Source organism: Rutilus rutilus, assembly GCF_951802725.1.
Source record: "Rutilus rutilus genome assembly, chromosome: 1".
Classification (NCBI taxonomy): Eukaryota; Metazoa; Chordata; class Actinopteri; order Cypriniformes; family Leuciscidae; genus Rutilus; species Rutilus rutilus.
In genome coordinates this window covers 52,368,772-52,396,633 of record NC_140209.1, presented here as the reverse complement: position 1 = coordinate 52,396,633, position 27,862 = coordinate 52,368,772, and the positions used below count along the sequence as shown (strand labels likewise).

Here is a 27,862-nt window from a genome sequence, read left to right as displayed (position 1 = left end):
TTGGTGGTTTGAATGCAGTAGAAATGGAAAACTGTAGGTGGTCTGGTTTTGAGACAAAATTCCATCACCGTGGCAGTCGAGATAACCGGGGAACCGTGTTGATGTGGATTTCACTCTGACTGAGCGTCTGTTCTCTTTCCACAAGAGGTGATGATAAACCAGTGAAGGTGTGGGGTTACTCAAAGTCCAGTAAAGGACACATGGCAACAGGGACACAGTGCAAACATCATGGGAGTGATGGAGTGGAATTAAATAGTCACAGGTGATAACAACATTCACACCAATTCAGTGTGAGAAGAGCAGTGTATTCATATTACAGGTTTTCTCAGTCGCTTTGGTGCATTTCTCGGATCACAACTGAAATTTTCAAAACTACTAGTTCTACCATAAAGACTCGGGAGAATTATTTCAATAAACCATACATTTATTGACAGCTCAGCAAGCTGATAATATACAAAGTCATTTGGCGTAGGCCCTGTCCGTAGTGCATAATCCGAGGGTATCGGATCTGCAATTCCTGCCTGAAGACGAAGGCAGGGGCGCAGCCGACCCCCCCGGGAGGTATGGACAGGACCATCCTGGTGGTGGTGGGGAGGATGGGGGTGATCGTCGCTTCAGTATCTGCGAACTCAAACATGTGTAAGTACCGAGCTTTTATACAAAGAGCCAACGAATATGATTGGATAGAAGTGAAAGCAATAGGTGACATAGTAATTGAGTCTTCCCGGCAGAACTTATGCTAAAGCTTCATTTCAACCAATTCATCTGGTCACTTGTGCACATCATAAAAGCAATTTCTCCTTGTTTTGAACAAATAGCAAATGCTTTGGTACATTCATGCAATTGATTATGTACAAGTGTCTGCTGTTTCCTACATTATCAATTGCTTATGTCATGTTGATCAATATATATTATATGGTTGAGAACGTTTTTTTTTTTTTTGTAAACGTGTCCTGAATTGATGAATTGCAGATGTGAATTTTGAATTTCACACATGTAAATGTAAGGGAAATGTAAAGGCCTATCAACCAATGATCAACCAGTTCTCTAAAAGAGTTCAGAGGTACATGGAGCTTAATTTAGAAAGACAGAGCATAACACAGTGCTACAAATTCTGACAATGAAAGAACAACAAGGAAACAACGTGACGTGGTCACTAGCCAGGAAGAAGAGGAGGAGTAAAGATGTGTGGTGAAGGGGTACGGAGGCAAAACAGAGTAAGAGGTGCCTCTTACTTCTTCCTCTGTTTTATCTCCGTACCCCTTCACCAAGATTGTATAGATATTTCTGATTAAATAAGGGCCACTGTTGTGGACCATGTTTTCAGTCATGACCTTTTGGCCGAGGCGGGTCGAAAGGTACAGCTGGATGCTGGGAGAACGACCGTGTCCTCAGTCATTCAAACATTTGTAGACAGAACAAGTATGTAATCAGACAATGTTCACTATACTACACTGTAACACTGTATACTTACTGTAATGCTATTACAGTCCACTTGCATTTAACATTATACAGTAAATATACTTTATAGAGACATAATGTAACACACAAACACACACACTATATACATGTCTTGTCTTTTTCTTTATATATTGGCATTGTACTGTAATTTGTTGACAGACCAACAGTAAATGTGTAATGTGAATCCTGTCCAGTCTCTTGCAATCAATATCCCACATTGAGGAATATGTACAGTACATACTGTTGAAATGTATATGCCATACAGATAATGTCAGGAGGACCCAGGCGCAGAATGAGCGGGGAGTGATATTTATTAACAAAGACAAAACACAGGCAGGAACACAGTCCAAACAGGGCAGGAGAACAGGCTGGTCAGGGATGAGACACACCAGGCTCTATGGCAATGGTGGAAATCAAGGCATTTCTCCATTCTGCCACCTGATGGAGTTTTGGTTCCTTGCCACTGTCGCATTTGTCGCTTTTTTTCACCTTTGTTGCCATTGGCTTTGGGCTTGCTTAGTTGGGGACATTACATTTAACATTTAATTTAATATTCAACAATAATATTGATCTGCCTGCATTGACACCATTATATGAGAACTGAACTGAGTTGGACGATGACATCACGGTTTTCTCAAAAGCGGCTATATATATATATAAATTAACTTACAACAAAAATGAAACATCACTGAACTTAAGCTGGACTGTGACGCTATTTTCTTCTATAGAAACAAACTTTGTTGCATTATTTTCCTGTTATCTCGGTAAAGCTGCTTTGAAACAATCTGTATTGTAAAAAGCACTATATAAATAAAGGTGACTTGACTTGACTTGACATAGAGGAGATGTAACCAGCACTGAGTGGCTTGCCAGGACAGGAGAGTCGATGACCAGGGTAGAACAGGATTCAGGACAGGGCAGGAACCAACACAAGACAAACACATGACAAGACTCAAAAAGACAAGACAACAAGAGATAACAGAAACAAAAACTGACAACTATGACTAGAGAACATAAAAAATAGACTATATAATAACTGGAGCTAGCAAAGGGGACAATAAATGAAATTATTTCTAGAAATAAGTAACTGGAACTTACAAACAAAAAGAAATAAAACAAGACTGAAACCTTGCAGAGAATTAGAGAAAAAAGAAATAAAAGATTACTTAGCAAAAAATGTAAATCAAGAGAAACCAAAAAAACAAGGATTGAGAAATAAAGACTAGAACTAGACTAAAAACACAGGACCAAAGAAAAACTAGAATTTAACAAAAAGGAAATAATCAAACAAGGAAACCTAAATCTAGCACTGACTGACAATATCTGTGAGAACCACACACACACAATGAATGCACGCACACAACGAACCAGAAAAGACATGAGGGGGAAAAGGCACAATATAAAGGGGACAGCACATGAAGATCAGGTGAAAACAATCCAGCAAAAGAGGACTAAACATGGGGGTGTAATAACAGGAAACAGGGAGGCAGAACAAGAAGAGCACATGGCAAACACAAACAAAGACCAAGCCATGTGCTGACACACAACACAAACATAGAGACATGAAACAGAGACAACAGACAAGGCTGCCAGGGCAGAACCCTGACAGATAAAGTGCATTTTCAATCATTGTCATAAAAATGGTATAGCCATCGTTTACATCTCATAACTATCTTATAACAATATAAATATAATCTTATTAACTTATAATAAGATATAACTATCTTGTTATATTGTGAACTATGACACAAGGACTTGTCATTCTGATGGCACTGATGTGTTCATTGACACAAATACTTACTTTTGAGAGATGAACTAAGGATTTTGAGTAAGTTGGCTTTTGCAGGTAATCCATTTGTTTTGAGAAATGCACATACTGGTTTGCAAAAGGATGATTCAAGAAATGTACCAAAGCGACTGAGAAAAACTTTAACAAAGCACAACAGCCTGAATTTTTTTTCCTCATAATTTTTTATCTTTGCAGTCTATTCTTTATATCAGGTCAATGGCTGGTCACTGGACCTACATGAGCATTAACATAAAAATGACATTGACACCTCTGACATTTAAACTGCAGCATTGTTAATCTCCGTGCAAAAAGCCTGATCTACAGTATAGACAGAACAATAGATAAACCCATAGATAGATAGATAGATAGATAGATAGATAGATAGATAGATAGACAGACAAACATAAATAGAAAGAATGTTGGTAACCAGATTTGACGGTAGCCATTGATTTACATAGTATTATTATTTTTTTCCTACTATGGAAGTCAATGGCTCCCGTTAACTGCACTCTCAGAAAAAAAGGTACAAAAGCTGTCACTGTGGCGGTACCTTTACAAAAGGTACACCTTTGTACCTAAAGAGTGCATATAAGTCCCTCAAAGGTACATATTGGTACCAAACGTGTACATATTAGTACCTAAATGGTACATATTCGAACCCTTTTGAAGGGTACTGTCCCAGTGACAGCTTTGGTACCTTTTTTTAGTGTGGGTGGTTACCAAGATTCTTCAAAATATCATCTTTCACTGAATTTGTACTTAGAAAATATTTACCAAAATGTGCACAGTGTCTAAAATTTGTGCCAATATTGTAAGTATTTATTTGTGTAACTTTCTTTTCTTTTTGTCCCTCAGTCTGAACTCAGCCTTGTCATGCCAACCATTTTCCGCTTATAATAATTTAGACTCTTCCCATATGTGACATAATTTACCAGAAATGACATCATTCAATTAGTATCATACGTTTTATTCATATTTTTAATAGTCAGGGAGGGTACTGTCAAGCTAAACAACTCAATAAAATGAAGATGGAAAATGATTTGTTTTCAAAATTGTATTTTAATCCATAAGTATATACACAATGTACTTATTTCATACATACAGTATATGGTCTCCTACACTAAATGAGGAGAGGTGGCCATTTTGAGCAAAAACCTCAACCCCATCACACTCAGCTATATCTGTATTTCTCATTGTTTCAGGGTTGAAAACTTGTGACAGGGTTGAGTTTTTCTCTTCATTTATGAATAATTTTAATAATAAAAAAATGGTTTCAGTAAATATATACTTACCAAAATTATGACAACTCATAATTTTGTTATAAATAGAATTTTTGATGTAATGTGTCCACTTGAACATTGACAAGCATGTCAGAAATGGCAGCCACATCAGCAGCAGCAGAAACGCAGATGTTGACCGAAAGAAGCGCACAATATGAGAAGGAGACCAAATAAAAAATATAAAATTGAAGGCCCTACCTGTTACAGTCTTCACCCCCGTCACACTATTCTCAACCTTGCCACATTGATATTTTTGAAAAATAAATAAACAAATAGGGAAGACATTTAGCAATGTCTATTTCTAAGCAAACATATGCTACATATCACATCACATCACAGGTAAATATCACATCACACGACTTAAATACTAGCTTCATCTACTAGGAATGGGAGCCAATGAATGCAACACTGAAAATAATAAAAGGTCTTTAATGCCTGAGGTGGGAAAATATGATTTATTGGAGGTTTGATATGTGACCTCTATTGACAGTGACCGTCAGCATTTAATAAAATAGCACCTTAAAATTATTTTCAAATAGTCGACCCTTTGAAAGTCATTATATACTTCGCACACTGGTCACTAGGCTTGCCGTAGCCTACTGACAGCTCCACCTGTCAATCTTTGCTCGCACTCGAAGGCAGCTTCCCCGCCACAGTATGAAGTTCCAGGAGCGCTCGTGTTTACCACTATTGAGAGCTGTCAATCATTCATTCGCTCCTAACCGTCCGGCAGCGTGACGTCACACGAGTCTCCGTACTGACCGCTCTACCTGTCAATCATTCCTTCACGGCGAGCGTAAGAAAAAATCTCAGCGCTGATGTGCGCGTGAAACGACTGCTGTCCACAATGCTGTGTATCGACGTAGCATCAGGTGAGGATAACAACACTCTGTGTGCTTGAACGTTTTAGTAACACGGAGGGAAATAAACAAGAAGCATGGATAAACGCGACAAGAACGCGAAAAAAGATTCGGGGAAGTCTACTAAACGCACAGGGAAACTGTTTCGGAGGAAATCGTTTAAATCTGTGGAAAGTTTGGTGAGTAAGATCTTGAAAAGTTTGGGAAGCTTGGCTAGCGGTGGAGAAACAACCGAACGGTCCGATGCTGAGGATGATGATGGTGGGTTTGGAGAAAGCGCACCTTGCGCTGGAAACTCGGGACATGTGAAAAAAGAGGACAGCGGCAGCCAAGTGAGGAAAAGTTCCTCGCTTCCCTGCCGTTCCTCCGCGAAAGAGCGACTGTTCTCGCTGTACGGGGACAAAACGCCAGGCGCGTTGGGTCTGAAGAACCACGGGAACACCTGCTTCATGAACGCCGTCGTGCAGTGCTTGAGCAACACGGACATGCTCACAGAATATCTGGGTTTGGAGCGATATAAACTGGATCTGTGTCACAGGGGAATGAACGGATTTATCATGGATGAGAACGGTCAGCACGAGAGAGGAGAAGTTACGGAACGGCTCGCGTCTTTAGTCCGAGCGCTTTGGACTTTTCAATACACACCTCAACTCTCGGCTGAGTTTAAGGTAAACTCAACTCATTCAAGTTTACTGTTTCTTCACTTATCTGATGCTTTTATCCACCTATACAGGCATCGCGTGAAGGTTCCTCAGATAACCTATTGTATTCAAGGAACTTCAATATAATAGCCTATAGCTGCTCAAATGCGCTTTGCATAACTGGAGAAAACAATAAGTCTTGTGAGTTCCAAATTGAAAATCTAAAGGTTTTACAGCCTGATAGCCCACTTCAGAAGAACCTTTTTAATGTCTGTCTCCAAAGATCATGCAAATCATACATAATTAGTATGCATGCTATTTTTATGTTTTTTATCATTAGAATGCATGCAGTTTTTTTGACCAAATACAGTATTTATCGAGAATATTTGTACTTTTAAAAATAAATGTCACACCAGATGACTGCGAGTGATTAAAATGGTTAAAATCTTGGAAATGGTGACCATGCAACTAAATTATATAAATTTCCTTTTACATTAATATATCTATTTAACTTAAAATCTATTGGACGCGTTTTAGCTTCCCATATATAACTTCAAATCAGCTGCTGAATCTTTCTCTGATGTGACCGTTTTGTTCAGTATGCGAGCAAATGCTTTCCCACAGGATGATCTCTCCCAAGCAAAAAATAGATCAGGATAAGAAACTTCCCACAGATAGCATTATCACCACCAGAGAGTAAATGTAAAAACTAGAGTGCACTCTCAGATAAGACATCACCACACTGGAAACTGTCCACAAAGACGAGTACAATCTGGAACGCAAGTCTTATGTAACACTGCTTTCTTAGAAATCTACTACTAGAGTAATACATTTGCTTGAGAAATGATGACAAAAGAACTTGCCACTACAGTCTTAAAGACAGACAGGGTAGATGGCAGAAAGCTAATGGTTTAATATGGTAGAAGTACAAATTTCTTCACGATGACTGTTATGTTGCCTAATTAGTCCAGCCTGTGTCATCTTTAATAATATTGCTAACAAAATCACTCAGCAACCTTGAAATTTCTAGTTGCTGTGTCCCTGATTTGACCTGTACTAAAAAAAAAACCTTAAAGAAATAGTACACACATGCACGCACACACACAAAAGTAAAACATTTACAGTAATTTTTTGGAAGAGTAGATTCAATTTTGCAAAATATCTTCTTAATCAATAATTAATCTCCATGAATGTCAGATTTGGAATGGCATGAGGGTGAGTAAATGATGACAGAACATCTACTAACTCTTTAAGACTTTTAGAATAACATGCTCAATAAAACACATTTAGCAAACCATTTATCTTGAGGTAGGAGGAGGAAGCTAAGAAGCGTGAGAAATGAAGTTCCTAAACGCAAGTTAGGGAGGAGTGAGCCCATCTAATCTTTCAATCAACAGCCTGAGTATATAAGCAGCCGCTTACCTCTCTCTTGCATCAGCTGTTCCAGTATCCCTCCACCTCCCCAAACTCCACCTTCATCTCAGGTACCTTGCCCTTCAATTATCATATCCTACTTTTAGCCACTGGGGGGGTATATCAAAGCTCGAGTTGAAGCTGCTTCATCGAGCCCCTCTTCAGTGGACAGCAAGCCAAATAAGTTTAACCTAATATCTTAAAGATTTTATGGGCAAACAAACTCGTTAAATCCAGAAAAGATTTCTGTGGAAAAGCGTCATCGAGAAGAGGTGAGAGTGTAGCCATAAGGTATGAGAAACAGAGACCCATTTCTATTCACACCCTACTATCAAAAGTCTGAAATTACCGGTATTGCCTTGAAGGACCCCGGTCTGGGCTGACTGTTAGACGAATGGAGAATTACAAGATCACTCAAGGTAAAATGTGCACTCAATGGGGGAACCCCCAACACATTTATGGATAAATGTGAAACAATACTGTATATTGGGCCACAAGACAACATTAACAGCCTCATCTGATTCAGAGTCTAATGAGTTGCATGTCGTAAATTTACATGAGGCTGTCTGAGACGTCATTTGCGTTTTCCTGTGTTGACAGAGCCCAGAGTATCTTGTCTAGAGACAGCATAAATAAACTCGCTCTGCTTCTCAGACGTCTGCGAGAGTTAATGAGTGCCTAACTGAAGAAATTGGGAGCCATCTATAAACAATCAAGAGCTCTACAGTATAATTTAAGGCTCCCACTGTGCTTAACTTCATTTGCCTAATATCAGCGTAAAGTGTAATCTATTTCTAATTAGACTAAAAAGGACCCGAATTATACAGTGACAGCATTACAAGTGGTGACTGGTTCAACTTGTGCAATTTTTGCAAGAGCAAAATCTTGTGGAACGTGTGCGTTCGAACCAGGGTTGTCACGGTACCAAAGTTACAGTAGTCGGTACCAATACCAGTAAAATTTCGTGGTTCTCGGTAGTCGGTACCAATTTCGGTACCAGAGCAAAACCTGTTGAATTAAGTACTTAAAAAAATGTTGTCCCGCTTTTGCCAATCTTTTGCCCGCTTTTGTCAATCATCGCAGCTTCTAATTAGATTGCGCATTTAAATAGGCCTACGGTTGTCAACCCAGACTCTTTGCAGATTAGGCCTACTTAGCAGCATGAAAAACTAAACTTCAGATTGTGAATGGGTAATAAACAGAAAGCAAGAGAAGAGCCCGCCCTTTATAATCACTAAGGCTGTCAATCTCTAAAGCGCAAGCTCACGGAATTCTGCACTCATTCTGCGAAAACTCATGTTATAATTAAGAAAACCCTGTCTTAATTGTACAATGAATCACTTGTTAACACTTTGATGGTTATAATGAAAGGATCTGCAAGTGTGCGCGGCTCACGTTGTACAAAACAAAAACTTAAGCAGATTCTGACTAAAGCTGGGTTTACACTGTATGATTTTGGCCACGATTTGCCAAAATCTGAAGTCTTTGATCACTAGTTTGACATGTTCACCGCACAAGGCTGAATTTATTATTTTATAAATAATAATAAAGGAATTAAATAATGAAAGGATTAAAAGGGATATAAGGGAATGAATGAATAAGAATGGTAAATTCTTGGTTCTAGGTCTAATTGTAGCTATGACGTAACCAATTTAAGCTATTTGCAAATAATGTTTTATTTTAAAATATGCACACAGTCGAAAACGCAAACATTTCTTGTCTCGTAACATTCATTTATGAATTACATGAATCATGATCGCATACTTAAAATTCAAAACTGTGAAATTTCAAAAAAGTTGAATAGTTTGCATCACTAGATAGTCTATTACTGCCGGTCGCTGAACATTTCCATCATAAAACAGTTGTCTAATACTTACATCTTTCCATAAAGTTTTTGTGTTGTGTCAGTAAGACCCGCCTTCTTTGATTTGATTGGCCGTCTCGATCATTTTGACATTGATGAGTGCTGTTAGACTGCTGAGGAAGTCTACATTTTTTTGTCATCCAACAACAAGCAAGTCTATAAAAACAAAGTCTAAAATAAAGAATTAAAAAAATTATTCGTAGATCAGACATAATCATTGGCTCCCCAAACTCCGCCTATGGTTTACTGACAGCTGATTAATGATTGTTGCGATAAAATTTTACCCCCAACGAAATTCTGGCAGTGTCTGAAGTTTTGACACACAGTCCTGACTTCTCCTACATCAACAACTGTCAAATCTAAAACCAATTGGAGCGTAGAACCTGGTGACACAATTAGTGAGACAACAACAAAGCAACACTTACATAGATGTGTTCATTTTTTCTTCTTTTTTCCAGTTTTCAAGACAAGCCACGATCAATATTAGTGCTAGAGATTGTTTTTGTTGGCTAGTCACCATTTCAGTCCCGCATGTAAATGCAGCTCACTGTCACCGCACATGTCACGGATTGATGTAAATCTCCGGACGAGTCTTTCTTGCATGCGTCCTTTTTTTAACATGTCTTGACTGCCGTATAGTCAGACATGAATGACAACTGAGATCCCACAGTGTGACATGGCTTACATGGACATGGTCATGTTCGCACAGTCTGACAAGCAACTGTGGTAAAAGGACTATAATAAATCGTACACTGTGCACCCGGCTTAACTTACTGGCTAGCACCTCTGATAGGCCATTGCGTTCACGCAATCAGCACATATAATTGTGATTTGCTACAATGCTCAATGCTTAAAACACGCTGTAAATAGAAACCTTTGATGCTCAGAGAGTCTATCAGCTTGTACTAAACACACCCGGTGTTCTGTTGAATAATGCAACCTATCAAATTTATATTCTATGCTTGCTTCGGAAATGCTGGGTGACTTTTTTTTTTTTTTGTACCGACTGGAACCAATAGTACCAGTACGTTTGACAACCCTTGTTGGAACTCAAACCAATGAGTTGTTAAAGGGAAAAAAAGGCTGTTGATAGAGATGGTATGTGGTTGATGGATGACAGGCTGGTATTTCACAGATCACAAGGTCATGTTGTACTGTTCCTGACTGATGTCCAACTATCCCACTCAGAGCGGAGCGTAGCAGAGTTAATAGTTGATGTGAGTCTACATTGAGTCATCAAGTCTGCTCAAGTTAGTATTGGGAATAAAAATGACTGGAATCAAATTTGTACTCTATGGGCCAGATTTACTAACAGTTTGCGCTAGCACAAACCCTCTTTTGGCGGTAAAATGGATTATATTTGGTCTTCCCACTCCGGCCGTAGATACAGACAGCTACCCCATAACAAAAATCACGCCTAGGGAAAAGTTTTGTACTTTCAGTTATAAGAGCATTGAATTCACAGGCTAATTATAGGCTAGTTAAAGTCCAACTGAAATCAAAATGGACCCTATTTACTTTGTTAGCGCATATTACTAGTCTTGTGGTGAACAATTAATCCGTGCAAGTTAAAACACAGAAAAAACATTTTTGGCTTCGTAATCTTTAATCAAAATCTGAAAATGCCCCTCCCCTCTGCATTGGAGGACCTTCCCTGATGACGTAGGTTTGACGGCTTGGTTTGGGAAACGCTTAACCACTCCCCTCAAATCATTCGTCTGTAATGAGCGAGAGATGGAGAGGAGGAGCGCTAGAGTAAAACCCTGCCCTCTGTTCAATATTCCTTTTCACTGGGAAATACGTCACAGCACTGGAGAAAAGTCGTTTGCAACTTCCGGTTCACGCGGACTTTAAAGGATAGGCTAATTAAAAAAATTTTTTTACTGTTGTGTTGCTGGTGCCATTTATTTGTGCAATATGTCTATTCATGTGTACAATATTTTGTGTAGTATGTGCATATTATGCGTGTTGAATTGAATGTTTCTCCTACTACAGTCTGTGATTTTTTTTTCCTCTTTTAAAGAAATGTACAAATGTAAAGGAATGTACAGCGTGTACAAATAACAAGGTCACATGAGACACAGCCATCTTCTAACCGTATACATACTGGGAACTATATTCTCAGCACCTGAGAAGCCCCGTGGTGAGGAAGAGAGTTCGCTCCGAGTTGGAGTAAATCACTCCGCAGAAGTAGCAGTGCTTCGCCTTCTGAGAATATAGTTCCCAGTATGTATACGGTTAGAAGATGGCTGTGTCTCATGTGACCTTGTTATTTGTACACACGGTGACTATACAAATCACAACATGTAAATAGGAAAATGTTGGCGTTATTTTGTCTCTTATTGGGAGCAGTATGCTAGCTGGAGCCGTTTACCTCCAGTCTTTGTGCTAAGCTAAGCTAGCGGTGGGTGCGTCAGAAAGAGTTTCGGCACGCACGGAGATGAGAAGGGTATGTATGGACTTATCTAACTCTGGGGGATACGGTGAATAAGCTAAAGTCCCAAAAAGTCAGCGTGTTCCTTTAAGGGCAATAAAGAATAAATCTGAATCTGAATTAGCACTGAAAAGGCATGGACATGGCTGACCTTATTGCATATGCATTTGGAGTTTCCCTTTCAGACGCAAAATTTATGGGAGGAGAGTATTTAAATGAATCACGCAAGGTGATTTACTAAGGTTTGCGCTCATCAATTTATTGGTATTTGCGCCGTTATTTACCACCCAAAAAAAGCATGTTTTAAACCAGACGTTAATTTGTGCTGTGTTGGTCATTATGGAAATGATCCGTCTGCGTCTGTGTTCTTTAATTTGCGCGTCGTCAGTAGATCACGCGCAGAACTTTCCACTCCCATCAGTGCTTTAATGGGATTGCGCTATCATGCTAATTTGCCCTGTTTAGTAAATCTGGCTCTATGTCTGTTGGCTCTGACATAATCTGTGTACAGTAGCATACTCCTAAAAGTTGATGAAACTAGCAGAAATATGGATTTCTAATTGACACTGTTTCTTTTCCAGCAAACCAAAAATGTATGCTATATCGAAATCTAAAAAAATAAAATGTTGTCTGAGATAAGAATGTATATGTACTACCTGCAAACAACTAGCAACAGAAAGTTGTCATGAAATAAAATCTTTTTTTTTTATGAAAGTCCTGATAATGAATGAAATGTTAAAAGGTCACATATCTATATTAAATCAAATCTGTTTTCCTAGTTATGCTTATCAGTTAAAAATGACTCATGGTGCACGCAATGTCTTCAAAAAGATTTTTAAAAATCCTTATCCAGTCTTAATAAACTTTCATGGAAATCCATGGTTAGATTTGAACAACAACACAGGAAAGAAAATTGCATTGACAAATAATTTAATGAGATCTTACACAATTATTTTATCCTTATATTTGGGTTCACTCTCAGGATTTTAAGCAAAAAGGAGCCTTTGAAGACCAAAGCTTTGATGTTTAAACTGTCCAATACTAGTTTGATTTTTTTGACGATTTAATGGATGGTTCTGGGTACTTTTCCTTCTTGTCTTGAAATATATAAAAACACTGAAATGTTTCTCCATATGCAGTACAGAACTTTTTGGTTGTTGTTGTTGGAATATGGCTATGAATGAAAAATCAAAAGAGTCTGTGAATGTCTATAAAGCAGTTGTGCTTATTCACAAGAGGATCAAAAACCAAAAAATACACCAATAAAATGCATGGCCACATTGTCATTAAAGGATCTGCTTCCATACTAATACCAGTTTTGCGTACACAACTCTCATTCAAGTGCAAGTCAAACCTCTTCAGGCTGAGCACTCATTGATGAAATGAAAGCTTTTCTTTTCCTACAGTTTAAAACTGACAGGGATCCTATCTTTCAGTACCACTATAAGTGGAGGCCTACATTTCTCAAAGCTTTCACATACGCCAAAGAAATTTCACAGGACCAGAATTTAAATAGCCTACAGTAAATAATGACTAAATGTTATATAATTAAATATTAGGCTACATTTTTATCCACCCAACACAAGCCTTGTGACCTTTGACCTTTGTTTATATAGAAATATATCTAGCAGTTTCTCTGTCACATTCTTTTAAATAGAAGGCGCTTTGAATGAATTGTTGTTCCTCTGAATAACTCCTTTGAGGACAACGCATTTGGGCATCTAGACTTTCATTCTTTTGAACATGGGTTTAAACTCTGTGACCACATGACCCACTTTCTCACTATATGACTAATGTTAATATTATTATGTTATCTCAGTCCTTAGGCCTACGGCTTCATATTATTATCTGCAATTTGCTTCCAGCTGCTAGATTGAGTTCGTATGGTTAATGCTGCTGTAATTAATCCTTATGTCACTCAGCATTAAAATTATTATTTTAAATGTACCTGACAATCAAGACTACTTTTAACTGAATTGAGAATATGATGTGGACTAGTAAGACTTCAAGTTACTTTGGAATTATGATTTTTTCTACTAGACTAGCGCACATAAACATTATTTTTTATTTTATTTTTGACTTTTAAAGAAAAAAGACTAAGCTAAAAGCAAGCAGTTTATGAGACATCATATTCAGTATAATATAGTACCTTACTATATATACTGCATTCATTTTTTTTGAAGGAAGTCTCTTATGCTCTCCATGGTTGTATTTATTTAATCAAAAATACAGTAAAAACTGTTTTATTATTATTATATACTTTTAAAATGAAATTTATTTCTGTGATGACAAAGCAGAATTTGTAGCATCATTACACCAGTCTTCAGTGTCACATGATCCTTCAGAAATCATTCTAATGTGAAGATCTGATGCACAAGAAACATTTCTATGGAAGCTTGTTTCCGCCACAGAATAAAAAATAAAAAAGTTAATTGCGACTTTTTATCTCACAATTCTGACTTCATGATATAAAGTCATAATTGCGAGTTAAAAAGTCAGAATTATGTGATATAAACTCGAAATTCGGAGAAAAGGAGTCAGTCTTTTTTCCCCCTCAGAATTGGACTTTATAACTCGCAATTGTGACTTTTATATCACGAGATGTAAACTCGCAATTGTGAGATAAAAAGAAGCAATTATCTTTTAAAATGTTTTATTCTCTGGTGGAAACAAGCTTCCATACATTGATTATAATCAATGTTGAAAACATTTGTAGTGCTATTTAGGGTTCCCTTTCAGTCGGTCACTTTCGACGTTACATCTCTGTTACTTCCTTCAAGGGAAAGAGGGTTACCTAACCTAGACGTTTTTGTTAAAACTGATTTTTTTTTTTTTTTTTTTTAGAATTCTTTGATGAATAGACATTTCTAAAGATCAGCATTCTTTTTAAATAGAAATCTTTAACATTAATGTAAAGCAAAAAAAAAAAAAAAAAACGAACAAAACAAGCACAAAAAAACTGCTGCTGTTATCTGCCAATGCATTTCATCAGAACTTTTTTTATCACAGATGTGATGAGGATTCTTCAGTTATTCATTTACACAGTTGTTGTCATGATCTGCAGTGCGAAGCATTATTCACTGTATAGCAGAATGCAATTTACATCCTCCATCTGGTCTCCACTGTATCTCAGTATCTAACAAACTGCCTGTTCTGAGTCAGATCCACTGATCATGTTATTCAGTGACTCCAGGATTTGTTTCTCTCGACATTCAATTGACAACTCAGGATTTTATATATGGAGTGTGTTGACTGAATAAAGGGATCATGTTCAATACCTTCTTTGTGTAATGTCTATATTAATAGACAATCTGACACTAGTATTTGTGTGACCTTTATCTTGTTTCTTGTCCGCAGATGACCGTATCTAAATATGGTGCACAGTTCCGGGGGAATTCCCAGCATGACGCTTTGGAATTCCTGCTCTGGCTTCTGGACCGCCTCCATGAGGACGTCAACTCATCTTCAACCGTACCCAATGGAAATAACAGAAGCAAATCAACTGGCAAAGTAAGCGCGTGTCTCAGAACCTGCCTAGGGCATGAAACAGCATGAAAGAAGTGAAATGATGCAACATTCAATCTCAAAAATTGGCTCTGGAATTTTTTCTCTTCCCCTCACTTATATTATTATGCCTCAAACTACAAATCATCACCTGAAAAATCTACAATATGAGAACTCATAATTATTTTACAGATCAATAAGTTAGTAGGTGTTACCAATGACTCTTCTAAAACCCCATATGGCCAAACAGCTGTTACCTTCACCATTACCATGACTTGACAAGGTGAGAGAGTCTTGTCTACACACCCCTGCCACCCGTAAACAACACATCTGTTTATGAAATATGGAGATTCGTGCCAAGCGCCACAGTGTGCATTGAGATAGAGTGGTCTTCTTGTTCGTAACCTTGGCATTACCCAGATGAATAGCTTTTCACAGTGGCTGTGATTTTCACAAGGCGATGGGGACTGAAATTGATTTGAAACCCATAGCATTTTGAAGGTCTACATGTGTGCAATGGTTTCCACACATCTTGGACCTCAAATTAAGCCACATCACCACGGCAGCAAGTTGCATAACCTTCCGCAATTATTGCCACTCGAGAAGAAACATGCAATATGTAGGCCTGCTTGTTTTTTATAACATTAAATGTTAAACTGCATTCAAGTTTATTTACTACAGATCTCTGAAATTAGGGAAAATTAGTTTTCAAACATTATTATAGCCATTATCACTGCACCATATCTCCACTATTAGTGTTTAAAGAAAGCATAGCACTGATAATGGAGAAGACTTTTTTTAAATAAAGCCACTGTCTTATTTAGAAAACTATTTAGAAACAATTTTCAAACAACTAGAGGACGCAGGTATATTTTTCTCCATATAGAGATATACATATTACATATACATATACATATTTTCTCCACATTTCCAAAAATCTACTTTCAAACTATCAAAGCTGCACATGTCGGAAGAAAGCCTATGCTATTTTTAAAAGTCACAAATATGAGTAGCTGAAGTTCACTGAACATTACAGGAGCTTTGATTGTAGACTGCTTCTTTGGTCAGATGACCAAATGTGATTCACCAATGTGATCTGTTAAAATCAACAGATCATTTTGACGAAAAAAGTACGAATTTTAAACCGTATACAGCCAGAAGAACAATTCTGCAGCTGTGAAAATGTCAATAGGGCTGATGACAGAAAATATGAACAAATTAAGTGTATTACTTGAATTTACAGGTTTTAAATTGATATGCAGCACAACAAGCCTAAAAGACATGCAATCCATTTTAAAAGCTTTAAAAAAACTTTATATATTCATATATTTATATTTATAATGATTTAAATCCAAAGTCTAATATTAATTGTCAAAAAGCATTATTTTGGTGGCGACAAGTGTCTTAATGATCATTTAAACTGTTAACTTAATTGATTCGTTCAATACGAATGAGTCGCTGAATCTCAAACAACTGATTCAAAAACACTGATAGGCTCTGGAACAAAACAACTGACCATGTTTATGAGTGAATTAATCAATCACTCACTCAAATGATTTATTCAAAAATACAGATACTTTCAGGAACAAAACAAGTCACCCGCTTCTTGGTGAGTGAATCACTGCTTCATTCACTAAATTGGTTTATTAAGAAAAATGGAAATTCGCTCATGGGCAAAACACCACCACTGTGTGTTGCTCAGAGATGTGCAATGATTTTGCTTTGGCTGAGGGGCCGTTGACACGACACAATTTTAATATGCGTTTTGGCCATTCATTTACAAGATGACAGCGTTTTAAAACTGGTTTCAATGTGCGAGTTTTTGAAAACTATACCATTATTGTATATCTTTGTAAACTACAAAAACACGAATTTATGAAACCGGTGATATCATGTGCATGAGTATTACGTGTTCAGTCCATGGGCGTCGGAACCATTGTATATGGGTGGGACAAGACCCACCCACTTTTTAAGACCAATGATATTGGACCCGCTCACTTTAACATTCAGTGCATATGTCTGTTCGCATTTCAGAGCGTCGTCAGTCAAATATCCATTCCACTTGAGAAATGCCCTAATGAATTAAACTCCATTTCCGCTGAAATAGCTACATTATATTTCTCAACAAGCCGCAACTGACGAAAAAAACGCCCGTTGTACTCTTCCAGTCAAATATTGCGTTGCAAACATCAATAACAGCTTTAAGTTGTCAATGCTGGCAAATGACCATGGTATCAGCAGGTTAATCCACGGATAGCTGTGCATTTAATGCACGACGTGGAGGCGAGTTTAGTTTACTTATTTAATTAAAAGGCATCAGAATACATGAAATGGTGTAAGTAACATTTTTCTGGGGGATGACCCACCCACTTTTTTTTTGCTTCCGACGCCCATGGTTCAGTCTATAGGCACGTTTTAAAGAAACGCAGTGTTTCTTTAAAAAGTGGCATCGCCAACTACTGGCCTGGCAGCGTTTTTAGTGGTTTTACCGGATCCGTGTGAACGGGGCACGTTTTGATCGTGTTGTCGTCTGTATGCGAGGAACGCAAAGGAAATAATTTTCCATTTTTAGTAGCCTACATCATTGTCGTGTAAACGTATCCTTGATTTGACTAGATTGACATAGTACTTAGTTCAACTATTTGCGCTGATGGAGCAAATGTAACTGGCAATATTTTGTTAAGTTAAATAAGAATAACCTTAAGGCCTTTAAAATCGTCCCCTGCTTTTTGATCACTGGCCCCGAATGCTAACGGACTAATGAACTACATTCATTAATACATTCAAACTGCATCGTTTAATGAGAGACGTTATTACTTTCTCATTGAATTTTGGGGAAGGGGATGGATAAAAATAGTGAGAAAAAAATGCCACCCACAGGTTTCAAACATAATTATTGACATGACGTGTTTTATTGACATGTTTTATAAATGACATTACAGAATTCATATTGAAATGCTGGTGATACACACACTAGCTTAACACTAGCTCAGAAGTGTGACGGCCCACTTTTACTAGCTTTAAATGGCTTTTAGCGCACAAACACCATAATACGCCTACGATTTTCTTCCGTTTGCACCATGCTGATTGTCTCTTTTTGAACTCAACAGTGCCTGAATGGTTATCAGATGTGGTTTGATGTAGTTGGTTTTGTTTCGCTAATTAATAATTTGTTTAGTGACACAAATTTGAACTGCTGCTTAGTGATGAACCAAGATTTGAGTCTTTGATTTTCTGTAAAACAACTCATTTAATCTACAGTCTGGTAGCATAGCGGCGCACTGTCTTTAATTGATGATCTTTGTGTGTATGTGTGCGTTTGTGTCACGAGCCGGTTCAGTTCCTCTGGCTACGCCTGTGGCTACAGCCTGGCTTATTATCTCTGAGCAGTTCTTTCATCTACTCTCTGTTGATGCCCTTTTTGACTGAACTTGATCCATTATTAAAAGGCCGCTTTTTTCTTTTTTTTTTTAAGATACGTGCCTATGTAGGCGCACAGATAAAGGCTTGTGGAATAACGCTGTAGGAACATGGGATATAGTAGTCTTAAAAGCCATTGCAAGGTCAGTAAAAGAAACAGCAGTATTCAAATTGATAGTCGGTGTTGATGCATGCTATGTGTCAAGCTGCTAGAGGTCTGCTTTTCACCTGCAGTCAAACATCTGAACAACAACGAGATAGCCTTCACAAAATGTACTGTTGTGAAGTGCCTTTTTTTATTTATTTTTTATGGGAGGGAACCTCTAAAACCCATTTCTATCCAGGTTCAAAAACCTCAGAAACGTCCTGAAGACCAAACCAGACTATTTTGACTTCACTGGTTCTTAAAAGCTGGGGCAGACTTTCCATTCAAAGGTAGGCCTTTTAGCTCATGCAGTGATGAATAGATAATCAAAAATCAACTTATTAATTCAAAAATTCTAAATTAGTCACTTTTCAAAATGACAAACAAATAAACAGTTAAAATTATTTATTTAATTCATCTTTAATTCAAATATTTTTTTATAATTAAAAAATATTTTTTACCTCGGATTCAGTGTATCTCAATAAGGATAAGTGCCTCAAAATGCCTCATTTATGAGTCAGTACACATCCTAAAAGGAGCATGACCCTCCTTCATACCAAGTATTAAGACATAGCCAGAGCCCAGCAGACATTTTCAGACTCACTCTTCAAGACATTCATTATAAATGTATTATACATGTGTGTTCTAATGGAGGTTGACAAGTGCATGCCTGTAAACAAACAGCTAGATCTATCTTTCCTTCTCTCTCTCACACACACACACACACACACACACACACACACACACACTGACCCCGAGGCCACTGATTTTTGGCATTCCCTTCACTATGTTTACTGGGTATCACTCTGGAAACAGAACTGGTGTGAAGCCATCTCTCAGTGGAATGAAAGGAAGCTTTTGTGAACGAGTGGATGAAAGAGACGCTTGTTCAGGACATATGGACTGAAGGAGAGCGATAGAGAGAGAGGTGCAAACCCCTTCCTGCAGCCCTCATAGAGGGTTCAAATTCATTTACAGTGATGTCATTATGACTGTGTCCAAAATTCTTACATCATTACACATTCTTTTTAATTAATCTGGTTATTACAGTAACTCTAGAGATAGTGCCATCTGTAGGTATTTTGTCATCGATGGACCACACAATACACACAGTCAGGGCCGGCGATTGCTATAGGCGAACTAGGCGGTTGCCTAGGGCGACAAATGTGTTGGGGGCGCGCACGCACTCTAGTGTCGCCCTATCTACTTCCCATATTAATCATAAAATTAGAACGAAACGCGAAATAAAACATGTTTATTAAACATGATCAAAGGGCGCCCCTCAACCACACGTTTAATTACTTATTAGATTGAATTTATGATTTTTGTCGACCATTTCTGGATTGGCGGGGGGCGGGAGGGTTGCGTTACGTTACGTTAGGGAAGTGCTCAGCTGCTGGCGCGTTGATCGAAAATGAAGCGGTCTAAACCTCTGGTGCACAGGGACGAAAACGGAGAAAGGAAGAAGATAAAAAATAAAGCTCAGTATAGAGTAAGTCTTCTCATCTTAGCTATTAAGGTGTCCAATGAGATAAATTTACTTAGTATTGTAGCCTACATCACATATTGGACGTTTCATTGCTGTCACTAAGCTATAGTTTGCTAGCTAGTTACTTTGAAGGTGAATAGAAATGGCAGAAACAACTGTTAATATTTTATTATTTGAGATAGAACTAAAAGAACTTAAATATTTTAATTTTGTAGTGGTACATACATTATCCATAATAGCACATTTGTTTGTAGAAGGTATAGTTAAACCAGTTTAATGGTCATAATTTGCTTAAATTAATCCAATTTGGTAAATATCCTTGAACATTCTTTGTAGAATTTGTGTATAAACAATTTACAGTTGATTCTTCAAGTCATAATTTGCTTGTTGAAGTGTTGGAGTGACTATTAGAGCATTTTTGTTTGTTCATCAATGAACATTCTTTGTAGCATTTTTGTATGTGCAGTTTATTAGAGTGTATCATTTAAGTAATATTTTGCTTGTTGAAGTGTTGGAGTGACTACAGGTGAAACTCGAAAAATTAGAATATCGTGCAAAAGTTCATTTATTTCAATTATTCAACTTATAAGGTGAAACTAATATATTATATAGACTCATTACATGCAAAGTGAGATATTTCAAGACTTTGTTATGGCTTACAGCTTATGACATATCAATTCATATCAATTCTAATTTTCTGTGATTTTGATTTGGGGTTTTCATAAGCTGTAAGCCATAATCATCAAAATTATAACAAATAAAGGCTTGACACTTATCAATTTTCTTATTTTCTTATAAAGGGGAGGGGGGGGGGGGGGGGGGGGCGCAAAAACTCAATCTTGCCTAGGGCAACCAAAGGGCTAGAGCCGGCCCTGCACACAGTACTATGGATGTAGTAAAAGCAGGTTGAAATTTAGGCTCACTTTTAGGCTCACCTGTTTTTTGGACAGTGAAGCAGCAGATGTTATATAAAGTAAAATTAATTAAATAAATAAATATAAAAAACACATCCATCCATTTTCCAAACTTCTTGTCGTATAGGGTCAGAATAAAATAAAATAGAAATGAAATGAAAAATGCAAACCTGCATATAATGTCTAAAGAAGTTTGTCCAGCTTTTGAACGCCAGACCATGATCATCTCTGCAGCAGTTTGTGAGGCCATGGGACTGGCCCATGGGACTTTTTTTCAGTCTCACTCTATCAATATAACAGTAGGTCACACCACCTGCAGATGTTTTCTGTTGACTTCCTTATTGCAATATACATAACATCAGTAATGTCCATGAGTCAAAGTACAGAAAGCTGCTTGAGGTCTTCTGGTGTGGAGGAAACCACCTACTGTTGAACATCTGCAAGACAAAGGGGCTGTGTTGGACATCTGGGATATCAGGGAATTTCTGGAACTGCCCAGGGGGAGCATGGGGAGCAATCCAAACCTGAGCAGCAAACTGGGCTGACCAGAGAAAGGTTGGCGCGGGATGTACTGTATGAGGTGGGCTTTTCAACTTCTGGCAGCACCAGAGATGTTCTGCTAGTGGCACAGGTGTTCTTCTGTCAGTTTGGAGAGCAAGACCAGCTCAGGAGATTCCATTATGTGATCTGATAACTAGGCATACAGATTCAGAAAGTTATGCAAAGAAATAAAATAAAAATAAAATTCTTCTGCGTTATATTTTCCTCACTATTATTTAAGTATTTCATTATTATTATTATTATTATTATTATTATTTAATATAGTAATTTGTAATCATTAATATATATATATATATATTAAATAATAATAATAATACAAAAAAACAAATAATAATAATGAAATACTTTAATAAATACTTATACTTATATAAAAAGTATTTATTAAAGTATTTCATTATTATTATTATTATTCGTGTATATAAATTATTTTAGATTTTTTTTGTATTATTATTTTAATCATATATATATTATTTTAATCATATTTTAATATATAACATTTAAATTAATTAATATTTATTTTTGATTAATTATTTTTTTTATCATACCCCCCCACTCACCCTTGAAGATGCAAGTAAAGTGTACCAACCAATCTCTTAAAAACTTATATCTATATATTATAAAAATAACAGAGTAAATAATATTGAATTGATTGTATATGTAAATCATGTTGTTAGTTCTTAAAATATAGAACTAATAATATTGAAAAAAAAATTGAGCATTTTGTCTAATTAAAAAATGCTTTGTAATACTCTCAGAATACTCTTGTGACAAGTGATACTGAGAAGCGACATCACATCCTTCCTTCCATCGGAGTTCGTTTCCCTTTCATTCCGTCACAGGTGCCTCGCAGAGGTAAATACGCTACATGAAGTGCCCCTCATTATTATTCATTTCACATACTCTCGGTTCTCCCTGACGATGTCTGAAAGGAAATAAACGCTGCTCTGCATCCAGTTCTGTAAGCTTGCCAAGAGCTCTTCTCCGCGGAGGACTAGCTTTTCTTTCCCCTTCTCTCTTCATCTCGGTCTCTCTGTCACTCTTTGTGTATTTGCCCACTGGCATCTCCATAGAAACCAGCACAAGGTAGGAAGCCAGGGTCTCACAGCATTGCTGGATGAATTGTTGCCCACCTCTAGGGAAAGACACAGAGGGAGAGAGGGAACATTGAAAGACACTTTTTTTGTGTGTGTGTGCACGTCCTTATTGGACTTTCTATTCTTAGCTCTTGCTTAGCGGAGCTTCACTTCCTCTTCCTAAACAGATGGGGAGATTGTCTGTTTGCACAATGTTATTGATCAGTCACACTAATGAGATCTCCCCTGCATCTAAACACCTGAAATATTCATCTGAATCATTTTATCTGAACACAAACCAAACAAACAGGCGCAGGATTGCTCTAACATATGGGTCTGGTTTTTCAGCCGAAATTCTGATGGCAAGTACACACACATTTGAGTAGTCACTCAAGTATACTGCTGTACAATTATTGTAATGATTTTTTACACCTATTATTGCAGTATCAACGTTTTCCAGATAAATCCACCCTTTAATGACATGTATAAACAAAACAAATTGTAGTCGTTCACTTTAGTCGCCAGTCTCTTCCTGTCTAATTTGGAGGCTCTTGGCCTGATAAGCCGCAAAGGAAAACATAGATATTGTGGAATCCAGTCATAAAAACTAGTAGTAAACTACTAAAAACTATTTTTCTATAAACCGGAATTTCACAGATTTCTGCGATTTTTGGATTAATCAATCAAAGTAGGGCTTCTCTAAAATTGTTGCTGCAGGTTGATTTTTCTTTTCTTTCCCACGGGTTAAAGGTTGCTAAAGTCATTGGGCTAGTTTTGTTGCATAGACCTGGCAACCCTGCCTATAGACTGAACACATAATACGCATGCACATGACGTCACCATTTTCACGAATTTATGTTTTTGTAGTTTACACAAATATGATTACATGAACGGCCAAAACGCAAAAAAGGTTACGTTTTTTTTAGTTGAAAACAGTGTCGTGTAAACGGCACCTCTGAGTATTAGGCACTCATTCACTCTAAGTTTTTACTACAAACGGCCAAAATAAAAGTTTGGTTCAACTTGAATTATGATATATCTGTTTAAAAAAACACTATTGTGTCGAACATTTAAAAAAATTTTAAATATATTTTGATTAAAATGTAATCAATGCTTTTTGATTATTACAATATAATTAAACAGATTCCAGAAAGGATTAAATCCAGAAAATTTTTAATGGAAAACACATAATAAAAAAAAAGAAAAGAAAAAAAAACTCACTTCTTAGTGAGGGCCCTGCTTTATGATAAAAGAGTCAAAAGTCTGGTTCCACAAGACGAGTTTTGCACAAAACTGGGATTTAAAAAAAAGGGCGAAAGTATTGTGGTAGATTTTCCCCTGCACCTGACTTGAGTTAAACCGGCTGCCCCAGACACCTATGAATTTATACTCTACTAAGCATACTTTAATACCTGTTCGAGTTGGCCAACGTCTCAACCTTTTTGAACACTATCACTTGAGAATAGAAGTAAGATCTCTAGTGTCTAACCTACTGCACAGCAATAATCAAACACAGACTCCAGACAATCCTTCGAACATGCTTTAATTATCGGCCAGATGACCTCAGACAAATTTCAGAGAGAATTCCAGCTCCATCAAAAATACAACAGTTTATAAAGGATAGAAATACAGAACACAGCAAAATAGCATACACTGTAAAAAAAAAATCTGTTACATTTACGGTAAAATACCGGCAGCTGTGGTTGCCAGAAATTTTCTGTACAAAATACGGTAGCAACATTTTAGATTTTACAGACTTTACTTAAATTTACAGTAATAAACCGTATTTAATTATCTGACATAATGTTAAAGGAGTCATAATGTAGAAATTTCACTTTTCCACGAGAATCAATGTATGTTATGATTGCATAATGATTATACACTGGCCGGGAAGCCGATATTTAAAAGTGAAGCGTTTGTTTACCTCGGGGTTTGTAAAATTGGCCACGTGCACGCGCACGAAAAAACGAGATTTTGATTTCTTCCCCCTCTTGACGTCAAGACGGGGGAGGATATACCAAATATGGACACCGCAAACCTATGCCGCGGGAAGCCCGCCCCTCTCCCCCTCTCCCCCTCAGATTCAGTTTAGTTGACTCGAGAAAGATGGAGAAATCGAGTGCACACCTGAGATGCTCTGTGGGTGACTGCCACAAACAACATGCAAATGTGTTTTATCTACCAAAAACGGACGAAACTATCAGGGAACAGTGGATGAAATTCATTTTTAATGACGCTGTCCCAACAACTCTTTCAAGTGGCGTATCGTTAGGTGTGTGTGCTAAACATTTTACACCGGAATCTTTTACAAATTTGGGGCAGTATCAGGCGAACTTGGCCTCGAAGCTCCGTTTGGGAAAAGGTGCCATCCCAACCATCAGGGACTTGCCAGAAATTGAAAAGGTAAGGTTTTTATTGCTCTACTGTGGTTAACAAATAGCAGCTAACTGCTAATGCGGCTATTGTATGTAACGTTACCTTCGAGGTAAACACGGGGAATGGACTCTACGAATGCTAGCCACATCTTTCGACTTTGTTTTACACTAGCAGCTACAGTAGTGACGGTACAGGAGTCCATGCTCAGTGGCTAAAACTGTTTAAATGCAAGTATGAAAACAATATACCACTAAACATTATTAGCCAAACTCATGCAAAACATGCAGTTTGAAAATAGCTTTCAGTTAGTGGGGCTTCTGTAAGAATGTATCTGGCAATGGTGTATTTTTTCTTTTTTCTTTGGTTGTGATTACAATTTCACTAACAATAAGTACCGTCACATTTATTGAGCTATTGCAGTATTTTGTCTATGTTTTTGTACCGCTTGGAAGTAGTAAAATACATTCCTGCAACCAATCAACGCGCCCCTCATTTGCATTATTATAATGACCGTCCACGACAGCCAAAACATCGCATCAGATCTCGCGAGACAATAATGCCTTTAGAAATAAGGGTCTGAGGGGCTCTGTGTTGATTTTTTTCCACTTTTCTTTTTTAGAAGTGCCTAAAATACTATAATAGAGCATTTGGGTATCCAAGGTAACACAACATTATGACTCCTTTAATTTACTGACCTATTGAAGTATTTATTTCTGTTTTGTACCATAGTAATACACTGACAACCACCAATCACAGTGGAGATGAAAATCACGATGAATTAAAGCTCATCACAAGCAGCTCTTTCACAAGAGAGTTAATACTAATATATAGAAGCTGCACAGTGTCATGGTAACACAATAAACATTAATTTAACAACATTAAATGTAACATAAAACCCTAATGTCATAACTGATTAGAAAAAACTAAGAAAACTATGACGAAACATAGTTATTTCAATAAAAATACATCAAATGTGAAGTGTCACGCAGGGAATTGTGGGAATGTCAATTTACGTTTTTTTTCAATGTAAATTATACAATGACTTGTTCTTTTTTCACTTCCAAAAACTGTAAATTTAACGGTATTTTACAGTAAAATTACATTAAACGTACTGTTAGATCTATCACAGTTGTTTACCGTATATAGTAAGGAAACTTTCTCTTAACCAATAAACAGTTTTTCACTGTAGCGTTTTTACAGTCTTTGACCGTTAAAATCACGATATTTTTTTACAGTGTAATATACACATGATCATTGTATCATTTTTCTCGTATATGATTGGTTCAATTTATGCAAAACAGCACCCACCTATTTAGATATTAGAATCATCAGAATCATGGGGTTGGTGGTTCAGTTCATCGTTGATTACTCAATCTGTCATGGGACTATTAAATTTAGAATAACTGTCTAACTGTCTATATATTTATAGTTTCCACTCTTTTGAAACAACAACCTTGCTAAAAAAAAAAAAAACTGCTGATACATTATTATTCTCAAATGTTAAATGTTAGGCCTGTAAAGAGAAAGAAATGTTAGTTCATGGTTAGTCTTTAAAATTTCCACTTCAGCATCAGGAAACATCTCAACTATTCTAATAGATATCTAAGATTTATATTGTCCTGAAACTTATCTGGTTGCCCAAGTAAGAAACTATACATGCATACAGTATAAGGGAAGACAACAAAAACATCTTTTAATCATTAATATAAAGACCCTTCACAATTATAAAAGGCCAATCTCTCTTTGAACATTGTCTTGCAAGTCTTGAACTAAGAGTGAAACAGCATCATCCTTCAAGCAAAAAGACTAGTTCTTTACCGGAGGAAGGAGGTGGATATCATCTATGATTTAAAAAGTGTTTAGATCTTGTAATTACATTCGAGGCGCACATGAAAACACTTTTGAATTAGTATAAACACTGACTCTCCTCAATCAGCATTTCTTCTCTGACACTAGTCTTTCCATCATTCTCTTGCTTACATTCTGACTGAACAACGCTAACATTAGCAAGGCAAACATCCACAGCTCCAGACACATCATTTAACAACTGTCTCTCACAGACTGACGGGACATAATTATTTTTAATTAAATGCCTGCCCTGTTTTACCACAGTATATTTACATAGTTAATACTTCATTTCCTCCTTGTGGAATTGCGCAGAAAACTTTTGGAAGAAATGTGTAAGAAATGCAAACAACAGTGTTGCAGTGCACATGCAGTGCCCCCTTTATTTGGACACTTAAACTACACACAAAAATGTCTGAATTTAAAGCAATATACAGTTTGTAAAGCAAAATCTTAGGAAAAAAAGAATTTGACTCATTTAGAATGAAGTCATTTTCAAAAACTCCCATATACAAACAAGCTCGATTAGGTGCCATTTTACTACCCATTGCAGTACCTTTCACTTGTAAATAAAAATCATCCTGAAACCGAAAAAAATTGTTAGTCAAGACAATACTTGCTAAATCCAATACATCCACAGATCTTTGTGTTAGAAATTGTTCTAAAAGCAAGTAAACCTTCAGTAGTAGCAAAATAATAAAAAGTAGCAAGAAGCATAGATATCATATAAAGGCTAGATGTCTCGTCCGCGCTGCTGGCCAATGGAGCTCGACATCCGCACACGGCGGCCATC

General features: G+C 37.1%; 1 protein-coding gene across 1 annotated transcript in view; it reads left to right on the top strand.

Moving 5' to 3' along the window:
- The first annotated feature begins 5,131 nt into the window (after positions 1-5,131).
- The window catches only part of usp43b (ubiquitin specific peptidase 43b), an 87,495-nt gene continuing 64,764 nt past the window's right edge, over positions 5,132-27,862 (top strand). The window contains exons 1-2 of the mRNA XM_084421003.1: positions 5,132-6,058; positions 15,100-15,252. Coding sequence (XP_084277129.1) covers positions 5,468-6,058; positions 15,100-15,252 — 744 coding nt within the window. The 5' untranslated portion in view covers positions 5,132-5,467. The remainder of the gene's footprint in view (positions 6,059-15,099; positions 15,253-27,862) is intronic.